Source organism: Podarcis liolepis (genome assembly GCF_965112155.1).
Source record: "Podarcis liolepis genome assembly, chromosome: Z".
In the NCBI taxonomy this organism is placed as follows: Eukaryota; Metazoa; Chordata; class Lepidosauria; order Squamata; family Lacertidae; genus Podarcis; species Podarcis liolepis.
This window is the reverse complement of record NC_139570.1, coordinates 8,966,422-8,977,974: the sequence shown is the minus strand read 5'-3', so window position 1 is coordinate 8,977,974 and position 11,553 is coordinate 8,966,422. Positions and strand designations below refer to the sequence as shown.

Genomic DNA, 11,553 nt, shown 5'->3' with positions numbered 1-11,553 from the left:
TCTGAGAAATAAGAAGGCAAACCCCCAAGATTTGCAGAATTTTGTTATTTATTTTTTAAAAAGCAAAGCTGAATGTAGGTTGGGAAGGTACATGGAAAACTAGAGGAGAGGGGGGAGGGGTATCCTGGAAGAGGGTGACTGAAATAGTGAACAGCAGCACTCCACTCTGCAATATTTTGTTGCAGAGCCCCTTTGTTGTCCACTTGCTGGATGTGTGGATTTGACCATTTTGATTTTCCTGTCTAACCCCCCCCCCCTTCGGTTCCTTTACACCTTCTCACCACTTTGTGATTTAAAAAAAAGAGTCCTAATGAAAAATTCATCTGCCTATTAGTGTGAATTCATCCTAATACATTTCTGTATGCGATTTTGCCTAATTTTTGCCTAGTGTACCCTCACACAATGCATTTTTGAATGCTATTTTCAGGTTTATATGCATTTTTACACTACTTGGCTGCACTGCCCTATTTGCAGAAGGAGGAATCTTGAAAGGGTGGTTGTGTTTCGGCTGGTGCATTGTTTTGGAAAAGGAAGATTAGGTAGGTTCGCCTTAAAATGCGGACTGAGTCAAATTTCTCCCTAGCCCTCTTCTTATGACCCTTTTCTAAGGGTGGTCCTTTTGTTTTATTTTTGGTCTTCTCCACTGTTATCCGTTGCCATTATCAGACAGCGACAGACAGCCCTGAGGTCTTTATTCCTCTGGCCTCTCTCTTGTGACATTTCTTCAGCACTGTATTTACATGTTTTTGAAGAAGAAGGGGAAGAAGAAGACAAGGTTCATTGATGGAACTCAACAAGGATGCGCATCTGTTTCACTGCAGTAACAGGCTACTTGTCAGAAATCTCAGATCTTTGTCACATAGAAAACAGCTGTCCGGCTTCAGGGACTCGGGAGAAATGGATCTGGTTCTCTACAACGTGAGAAATTATCAGTGAGATAGTGGGGGTTTGCTGGGGAAGAACCCTGGCCAGCAATCCACCCACCAGCACCCTGGAAACAGTGGCTCTCCGGCTTTGATCCTCCCCCCCCCGCCCCGCATCAGGTTTGCAGGGTGGGAGCGAAGGCGGGTGACCGGAGAAGCCCTTTTTCGCGGCTGTCGGGTCCCTCAGGGTCAAGCCGCCGGCAACCAAACACCGCCGGCTCTTTCCGCAGCTTAGAGGTGGAAGTAAAATACGTAAAGAATTAGCGCTCTCTCTCTTTCTCAGCCCGCCGCCCGGTCCAAGGGAGGCTCCTGCGACTGTCTCTCTTTCTCCCCCAACCCTTTTAACTCCGGCCTCCTCCTCCCTCCCCCCGCCCTCCTCTCTCCCTCTTCCCCTCCCCTCTCCACGCAGGGCCTGCCTTTTTGCGACTCGTGCGCCCCTGCCCTCGCCGCGTCCCGCCCCCTCTCCTCTCCACGCGTCCCCGGCGCGCTCCTCCCCTCCGCGCCGCCGCCTCCTCTGCTCCTGCCGGTGCCTCTCGTCCCTATCTTTCGCGGAGGCTGCAACGAGCGCCCGACCGCCTGCCTAAGGAAGCCGCCGCCGCCGCCTGAAAGCGGACATCTGCGCCGCGTCGACCCGGGAGCTCCCTCTCCGCACCGTGCGCCCTAGCCGTGCGCTCCTGCCTCCCCGCCGAAATGACCGCGAAGCTTTGGCGCCCCCGCCTCCTCCTCCTCGCCGCTGTCGCCTTGGCTGCCCTGAGCGGGAGAGGTAAGCAGGATCGGGCTCCCGGTAGGGTAATCCACCAGCCCATCCCGCCCGCGTTGCGCTTTCCCTCAAGTATACTGGGGAGAGGATCCCCCCCTGGCCATCGAGGCTCCTCTCCCCTTCTCTCCTCTCCGGCTTGCCTGAACTAGTAGACCGGTCGCCTCCGCGCTCCTTTTGTGCCCATCGCTCCTGCCTGCTGCTCCTGCTTATTCTTCTCCTCACGTCCCGCGGCTTGGGAGACATACGGCAGGATATGGGGGGCTCCGTGCCATGCTTGTCTGGGTTGGGCTGTCTGCATCGTTGCGCATGATCTCTCTGCCCCCCTCCCGGTGGCTGGATGCACCCAGGCCTCACGGATGCAGATGAGTCCCTCCCGCACCCCCGCTCTGCACACACACACAAGAATAATAATATGTAATTGAATTATATAAATAAAAGATCAGGTGAGACAAAACGCATTTGGCTGGCGAAGCGGCTGCGGGCCTGCCTAACCATCGGCGCAGACCCGCCCCCCTCCCCTAACCTCTATTGTGGCTCGCGGCGTGCTCTGGGCTGCATAAAGAGCTGGCGGGGCGCGGGGGGGGGGGGGAGGACTGCAGATCACACCAGCTTTCCAAGCAAGGGCGAGATTTGGCTCTTCTAAGCCCCCTGGGGAAGGGCCCCGCTAATCCTCCAGGGGATGGGTGGGCGTGACAAATCAGTTCAAACTGCGTTGGACTGAAACGTACCCAAACGGAGAGCAGGAGCTGCAGCCTTTTGTAGCCTCGTTTATCTTTGCAGCCCTGTCGCTCCTGTGGGACTCATTCACCTTCCACTATTATCATTGCTCTTTTTTCTTTTTAAACAGCAGGGGGTAATTTCTGATAAAAGATCACAGTGCACCCAACCTGTCTTTCGGGCATCCTCAGAGGAGGTGTGGACGGGAAGCCCCCAAAATAGCGCCTAATAGGAAATCTTTCCCTTACTGGAGAACAATAGATCCACCATGAGCTTGAGTGAAGCCCAGCAGCCCCCGCCCCACTAGACTGGGTTCCTCCTGTGTGGGAATGTGCCTGCTTTCATACCTCCCCGCCCCCCGCCCTGTGCTCCAAAAATATGCTTGAGAATAAATATATTTTCAAATCTTGATTTAATCTCCACTTTGTGAGCCACTTAGAGGAGGCTTCCTCCATACTGACCTGCTTTTCTCCTCTTAAGTATTCCTCCTCTTAAGGCACTGTATGTACAGCATCTCACGTTTCTGTAAGCATTAGAGAGGTAGAAACACATGTATATTATTCCCCTCCCTGTTGACTTAAATAATAGGTAGTTTTGTCAACTACCTCTATATCAACTGACTTGGCATAGAGAAATGCCAGTACGGTGCACGCCCTCCCGTATCAAAGGACTGTAGGGCGTTTGAGGGTCTGCAGTTTAGCTAATCCACACACCCCCATGTTCTCCTCTGTGTCACTTACAACTGGTTCATCTTATATCCAGAGTGTGCCATACAGGTCCACTTCAGCTCATACAGATCAAGGATCTTATGCACATTTACCTAGGAATAAACATCATGGTCTGGCTTGCTTCTGAGTAAAAAGCATGTGTCAGATTGAGCTGTAAATTTGAGAGCCGAAGTTGTCCCAAATTTTTGTGTTGTGCCCAAATAGCACCAGTGGGACAAGGAATAAGGGTTATTAGTAGAAACTGTTTGGAAGAACTCTCTGCAGGTAATAATTGTTTGGTCTGTCAGCTAGCATGAAATGTCACAATTCGCTTTAATGTTTTGTTTTGTTTTTAAAAAAACTGCTTCAGGATGAGCTTATGAATAGAAGGTGTGTTATGTTTCACATATTTTGGTATATATGTAAAATGGTTCATCAGTGTACAGTTAAGTGCTTCACAACTGGAACCACTCTTAGGCCTTGAAATAGTCCTGTGGGTCCATTTGGTACAGAACTGGCAGCTACATCACCACCACCACCACCATCATCATCATCATTATTAATTTATGACCCGTCCATTATCTAAGGTCCCTGGACGGGCTGCCACAATCAAAACACAGTGTGAAAAAACAGTTTGAAACAACTTACAATCACAGAAATGAGGTGGGTCCCAAAAATGCACATCTCAAGTGTCAAAAAGCCAAGAGTCTAGAGGTGTGTCTTCAGCATATGATGAAAACTACAGTGAATGTGCCAGGCGGTACAACTAAGGGGCTACTACAGAGAATGACCTCTCTTAGGTGAACAGCCCCCTAAGTTTCAGAAGGTGGTAGAACAACCAAAAGGGTCATCCTCTGCTGATCTTAACACCTGAGAGGATCTGTAAGGAAGGGGAATATTTCAGGTGTTTGAGGCCTGAGATGTTTAGGGCTTAAAACAAGTTGCTTGTGTTTCTGAATCTCAACCATAATGATTGACGTGGAAACTTGCAGAACATGCCCAGCGTTTGAGATACACAACAGTTGGATTAGACCAAGGGTGGCTGTCGTGTGGCACTCCAGATGTTGGTGGGCTACAGTTCAGTCGTAGAACACCTGCTTTGCATTCAGAGTGTTCCAAGGTTCAATCCCCAACATCTCAAGTTATTGCTGGGGGAGGCTCCCTGTCTGAAATGGGTAGACACCACTGAGCAAGATGGGCAATGAATGGTCTTACTTAGGCCACTTGCTATGTTCTAGCAGTGTCCATCATTCCTCACCGTTGGGCATGTGAGCAGGGGCTAATGGAAGCTGGGAGGGGAGTTCAACCACATTTGGAAGGCAGCAAGGTGCACCTAGTTTGGTATTTTCCGCTCAGTAGTGGCCAGCCAGGTGTCTCTCAGAGATTAAAAAAGGGGAGGGGGGACTTTGAAGGTGATGGCCTGAACAGTGGGGGGAACAGACCTGGGAAGGTGGATGTTCTATTTAGCCTCTTGCCCACGAATTTGTCTAAGACTGGGAACCTGAGACCCACAGCCAGCATGGCCAGTATGTAGGGATGATGGGAACTGCAGTCCAGCAACATCTGGAGGGCACCAAACTCCCCATTCTAGGTCTACGCTATCTAAGCTAGTGTCACTCAATTTCTCGTGTGCAGTAGTAATGTGGAATCTGTGGTCCTCCTGTTGTCCTTGGGCCACAACTCCCATCATTTCTGACCTTTGGCCATGTTGCTGTGGGGCTGAGCCCAGTCACATCCGAAGGGCTTCACACCTGTGACATACAAGTCAACTTTGTGTTGTAAAAAAGAACCATTTTCTTCCTTCCCAGTCTGTTTTGCTGGGTGGACCCAAGTTTTGTTATCATGATAGAGAAGTTGAACACTATCTCCTTCAACCATTCATAATTTCATAAGCCTCTGTTGTGTTCTTGTCCGCCCCCAGCCCTGATGCTCTAGCCTTTCTTCATAAGAAACAGATTCTTGACTAAGAGCTTAAAAGTGGGGACTTGGAAACCTATGATGGGAACTTGGAAACCTCTTGAACAGCCCTGTTGGGTGTGCAAGTCTGAGAGATAGGGAAGCAAAGATGGTCTACAGAGCTAGTTCACTGCACGGCTTTCTAAAGTTTGTTCAACCTTCAAACCATAGGAAAAGCTCTGAAGGCTACTCCAGCCAGGTTATTCTTGCTTTGTAAGAGGTTAAGAGCCTCTCTCCTTACAGCAGGTAGAATATTTGGATGAAGAGGAATGGATATTAAACATTGCAGAAGAACTGTTTTTTAATTGTACCTCTTAGTGGGCAACAGATTAGTAGAACTGGCATTTGACATCCAACTAATTAGTTGCATTTACTTTTCTTAATTAATACTTTGCTAAATTATTTCTAGTGCACAGCACAGGGAGCATCTGAAAATCGGAATCAAACTTTGTGTGGGTCATTTTTTTGTTTTTTAAAAATCCCCTTATTCATCTCTATCCTCCTGCCAGCTCCAAAGCTGCATTGCCTACCTAAGCTAGTTCTTTTTCAAACTGGCATTTGTTTTAAAAGTACACAAAAAGCAAGGGGAAAGCTGACTGTGTAGACAAAGTGGTAGTAAACAAAGGAGAACCAGTTAAGCTAACAACAATAGGGAGAATCAGTGAACTCCCCAAAATGGGTTTTCATGGCATATTCACTAAACAGAATGAAATGGGCAGGCAGGGAATTCCTTGCACAGATAGATGTTCAATTTGGCTGAGGAGCCCAGTGGGACAAGGCATGATAAGTTACTCTGGATATGTTAAATATATAGGTACACCTGTGTTTCCCCTCCAGCTTAATTCTGTCTCGCTAAGCTTGCAAACAATTCCACAAACAGTTGTTCTTCCACTGCAACACAGAAGCAAAAACCGATTTAAGGATATGCTGCCAACCCACACATAATCAACAAAAGGTGTGGTGGCACATCAGAAGCCTGAAATAAACAGAGGTGCGAGTCTCTCCAAATTTATGAAAACATTGGTCTGGATGCCTGGGAGCATCTTGTATATTGCAAGTAGGAGACTAGGTATACAGTGGTACCTTGGGTTACAGACGCTTCAGGTTACAGATGCTTCAGGTTACAGACTCCGCTAACCCGGAAATGCATGGGGCCCACTGATAAGAGCCCTCCTGGATTTCTCATTACTTCAAGAATTCATATACGACTTAATTACAGTAATGCTTGATCAGTGTGTGGAACTGAATACGGTGAAAATAAAAATGAGTTAAAACTATAAAATCAGAAATCTGTTAACATTCCTGCTGGAATAAAAAAATTGCCTTCCGTAGGCACCTGAAGTTCAACAGGGAAAGGTCCCATCTGACCTCAAGTGGAAGGTCGTGCTATCAAATTGGGGTCACAGCATTGAGCAGTTCATGGGTTCATATGAGCAGTTGACTGGCTGTTGGCATCTGTGCACCCAAACCATAGGGGACCCCTAGCAGCGACTCCTCCAAAGACCTCAGTGATCAGGCAGCCCCTGTGTTGAACCCAAGTTGTTAAATGACATAAATTAATACAAGAGCCTTGAACCTCACCCAGTAATATATGGGGAGCCATTGCACGTGTTTGAGAACTGGAGTTAATGAGCTGGCAATAAGTCTGCCCCATCGACAGGCTAACTGGAGTGTTTTGCACCAGCTGGAGCTTCCAGACAAAAAGACCGAAGGTGGTCCCACATAGAATGCAAAGCAATGTTACTTACTCTTCACTGGTTGTCTTCAACTTCGGGTTCTTATATGATGTTGGGCTATAACTCCCATCATCCTTGACCATTGATTAAACTGGCTGTGGATGGTGGGAGTTGTAGTCCATCGTCGGGGGGACCAAAGTATGACTCCAACATTGCAACCTGCTTGGTCACCTGCTTCTTGCTCTATCGTAGAGAACAGTGGTGGTGAGAAGGAGGAGCAGGAGGTCCTCTGCCTGCTTGCTCATTGGATTTCTGTCCCACAAACAAACAGGTAGAAGCAGTGAAGATGAAGAGGAACCGGAGCCAATGACAGTGGCTGGAGCCTGGAGCCAGCAATGGGTTATTTACAAACTAGGTTTAAAGGGTATTGACAAGAAACACACAGTGATATACAAAAGGAGGAATGTTAGTCAGAGGGATACCTTTTGATGCTGCTAGAACACCGAGATTGGAAAATAACCTGCTGGGCCAGAGAGTGCTTACATTTCCCTTCCTAGTCAGCTATTCTCACCTCGGTACATGCCAGCTGGCCTGAAAGCGGAAGTCGGCTGAGCCTGCTTCTTGTCTGTACACCACAGACCCAGTTTTTACCCGACTGCTACAGGATATCATAAGAGCCTTTTTGAGTCTTTGGGTGCTTCCTGTTTCCTTTCATAGCTCAATTCATGGTACTGGTCTCAACAATTTAAAGGCATATATTGTCTGGGCTCAGGATATCTAAAGGGCCGTTGCCTCTCATGTGGGACCTACCTACTCACTCTGGCCCTCAGTGTTGTACAAGCTTTGGGGAGCAGTGACTTGGTGTCCAAGTCAGAGACTTCTCAGTGGTGGCGTCCAGGCTGTGGACTTCTCTGGTCTGGAAGGTTCTCTTAGGGCAGTGATAGTGAACCTTATTCATTTATTTACCTATTATTTATATGTTCCTTTGCAACACCTTGAAGTTATTTATCAATAAAAATACCAACAATTAAAACAGTTTCATAGATTAAAACAAAATAATTTCATATACAGTCATGCCTTGGTTTTCAAACAGAATGTGTTCCTTAAGGCTGTTCAACTTCCAAAACGTTCGGAAACCAAGGCGCGGTTTCCAATTGGCTCCCGATTGCGCAGGTGTGCCAGAAACAATAGCTGAAGCCGCATTGGACTTTGGCTTCCAAAAGAACGTTTGAAAACCAGAACACTCACTTCTGGGTTTTGATTGTTCGGGAGCCGAAACGTACGAGTACCAAGGCATTCAACATCCAAGGTATGACTGTATTAAAAAAAAAAAATTGAAACAATTTCACATATAAAAGGAGATTCAGTTGGAGGGGCGTATTTCCTTTGGGGCCCCCCACATGCCTCCACTAGGTGAGTGGGGTTCACATATGTGGACAGAATGGAAGGATAACAACATTTTAATTTTATTTAATTTTTTAAAAAAGACTTCAAACCATCCTGAAAAGTGTCATAGAGTTGGAAAGGGATTTCAGGGGTCATCTAATCCAACCTCCTGCAATGCAGAAATATAAAGTTAAAGAAAAAGCACAAATATATTGAGGACCGCACAAGGCACCCTAAAAGCCAAGGTCCTATAGGATATGGCAGAACAATCATTTTAAAAGGTTTTTACGTCTTTCTTGAAGGCAACAGTTGAGTCAGACAACAGTGAGTGGGCCATTCTACCCCAGAGAAGCCTCTGCTTTCGAGTGATAACAATCTGACATCCAAAATGCTTGTTGATAAAGCAGTATTAAATGTAGCCCCTTAAGCCTCCTCTCGAAAAGCTTACTTGGCGTTTGAAACTAGATGGGGATGCTCAGTTTTTCATGGTCTTTATTTGCTTCAGTGTTCAGGAACTTTAAAATGAATAATGACATTCCATTCTTACAGAAGCCTTTTAGGGGGTGGGGCAAGGGTAGAAATAGCTAAACCAGGAGATACCTAACTGCATAGCCACCACTAACCACAAATGTTGGCTTCCATACCTGTTCCAGCCAGGTGGACCGTTCTTTGGCAAACAGGAATAATTTGTGGGCATGAATGACCGTCTACACCCACTGTTGGCATGGAGCCAGGAGGACCTGCCCAACTCAGCCTCCAACCATCCAAACCCTGGCAAATAACTCAGCAATGCACACTCGCTGGAAAAGCACATTGTGTGGGAAAGGAGGAGTGTCAGCTCTGGGTTTCCCCTTGCGATGTGGGAATGGGTAGCATTTAGGAATAATTGGATTGGAGGGAGACAAGTGTCATTCCACCCTCCAAAATCAGAAGAAGCTTTTTGCTGTCGTCTGTCTCGGGAGAAAATGGTGGAATGTGCTTTGGGGGGGGGTAAGTCAAACTGTTGGGAGGTTGCAGAGAAAAGCCCCTTCTAGACACGGGGAGGCTTCTGGAGAGAATTTGTGGGGGTAGGAAGGGTCAAGGTCTCCGTCTCCTTGCCCTAACCTGCAAATGACAGGCACACATGCACGCACCAATACACAAAGGGGAGAGGAATTGATTGCTTAAACCACTCTGGGACTGATAGCTCTGTGAGTGAGGGGAATAGGGGTCTCCTAGCAACTCTCAAGGGATGTGGGTGGCGCTGTGTTCTAAACCACAGAGCCTAGGGCTTGCCAACCAGAAGGTTGGTGGTTCGAATCCCTGCGACGGGGTGAGCTCCCATTGCTTGGTCCCTGTGCCTGCCAACCTAGAAGTTCAAAAGCACGTCAAAGTGCAAGTAGATAAATAGGTACCGCTCTGGCGGGAAGGTAAATGGCATTTCCGTGCGCTGCTCTGGTTCGCCAGAAGCGGCTTAGTCATGCTGGCCACATGACCCGGAAGCTGTATGCTGGCTCCCTCAGCCAGTAAAGCGAGATGCGCGCCGCAACCCCAGAGTCGTCCGCGACTGGACCTAATGGTCAAGGATACCTTTACCTTTAGCAACTCTCGACACCTTTAACAGCCCCCCAAATTCTTTGGGGAGGGGGTGCGTCATGACTGTTGAAAGTGGTATGATGCCTTCAGTGTGAGGTTCCAGTCTGGGTTGCAACATAATTTCTTAAAAAACCGTGTAAAATATCACTGCAGTTTCGAAACACACAAAAGCCATTCCAGAATGGAACACAGTGAAGTAAAATGGACACGCTGAGTTAGATTGCTCTCTAGGGCGGGGGTAGCCAACATGGTTGCCGTCAAGATGTTGGACTTGAATTCCCACCATCCCTGACCATTGACCAAGCTGGTGGGGGCTGGTAGAAGTTGCAGTCCAGAAGTTGCTGCAGCAAATTCCAGCGTAACATCCCAGATTACTGATCATGTAATTAATTTGAATTAATTAATGTCACCTGGCTCTTGAGCTAGCCCCAAGGAGTGCCTTTTACCTAGAGCTGCCACTCAATTAAATATACCTTGGTTGATGAGTTATGTGAGTTTCAGTTTTCTAATCTATCAATTCTGCATGAATTTCCATGCAATAGGAAAAAAAGTCTTGTTCAACCGGGGTGGGGGTGGGGAGGGAGACCACATACTTTATTTTTAGATTACAAATGTAGATGTGCATCATCTTAAAAAGAGTCATTCCCTGTCAGTCTTCCAGAGGGTAAGGAATGCCTCTTTCTCTATGACGTTTGCCACCGCCTGCACTATTTGTAAGTTCAGCACTGACACGGAAGTTGGCTTTCTTTTGTCACAATGAGATTGTTGTTGTTTAGTCGTTTAGTCGTGTCCGACTCTTTGTGACCCCATGGACCCGAGCACGCCAGGCACTCCTGTCTTCCACCGCCTCCCGCAGTTTGGTCAGGCTCATGTTTGTAGCTTCGATAACACTGTCCAACCATCTTGTCCTCTGTCGTCCCCTTCTCCTTGTGCCCTCCATCTTTCCCAACATCAGGGTCTTTTCCAGGGAGCTTTTCTTCTCATGAGGTGGCCAAAGTATTGGAGCCTCAACTTCACGATCTGTCCTTCCAGTGAGCACTCAGGGCTGATTTCCTTCAGAATGGATACGTTTGATCTTCTTGCAGTCCATGGGACTCTCACGAGTCTCCTCCAGCACCATAATTCAAAAGCATCAATTTTTCTGCGATCAGCCTTCTTGATGGTCCAGCTCTCACTTCCATACATCACTACTGGGAAAACCATAGCTTTAACTATACGGACCTTTGTTGGCAAGGTGATGTCTCTGCTTGAGATTATTGTTTGTTTATTCATGATTTTTGTATTTTGTGCTGAGCACACTGCCATTGGAAATGTGTGATAAAACTTATTTTTATTTCTTCATTGTGTATTTGGTGCTGTGGTCTAAACCACTGAGCCTAGGGCTTGCCGATCAAAAGGTCGGCGGTTCGAATCCCCGCGACGGGGTGAGCTCCCGTTGCTCGGTCCCAACTCCTGCCAACCTAGCAGTTCAAAAGCACGTCAAAGTGCAAGTAAATAAATAGGTACCGCTCCGGCGGGAAGGTAAACGGCGTTTCCGTGCGCTGCTCTGGTTCTCCAGAAGCGGCTTAGTCATGCTGGCCACATGACCTGGAAAAACTGTCTGCAGACAAATGTTGGCTCCCTCGGCCTGTAAAGTGAGATGAGCGCCACAACCCCAGAGTCGTTCGCAACTGGACTTAACTGTCAGGGGTCCTTTACCTTTACTACCAGTAGTACAACTACTACCAGTAGTACTACAACTACTACTTCTAGTAATGGAAGGGGTTGGATTAAACAGTGGCCTTCCACTGGTCCAGCTCCGAGACTCGTCTCTTGACTCCCAACATGTACCATGGGACCTACTTTCACAGATT

At 47.6% G+C, this 11,553-nt stretch overlaps 1 protein-coding gene across 3 annotated transcripts in view; it reads left to right on the top strand.

The window, feature by feature from the left end:
• Positions 1–1,066: 1,066 nt before the first annotated feature.
• CD99L2 (CD99 molecule like 2) overlaps positions 1,067–11,553 on the top strand; it is an 82,438-nt gene continuing 71,951 nt past the window's right edge. Inside the window, exon 1 of one of the 3 annotated variants that reach the window (XM_083486606.1) lies at positions 1,067–1,686. In XM_083486606.1, the coding sequence (XP_083342732.1) occupies positions 1,614–1,686 (73 nt within the window). In that variant the 5' untranslated portion in view covers positions 1,067–1,613. The remainder of the gene's footprint in view (positions 1,687–11,553) is intronic. The other 2 variants (XM_083486604.1, XM_083486605.1) reach the window with 2 other exon arrangements.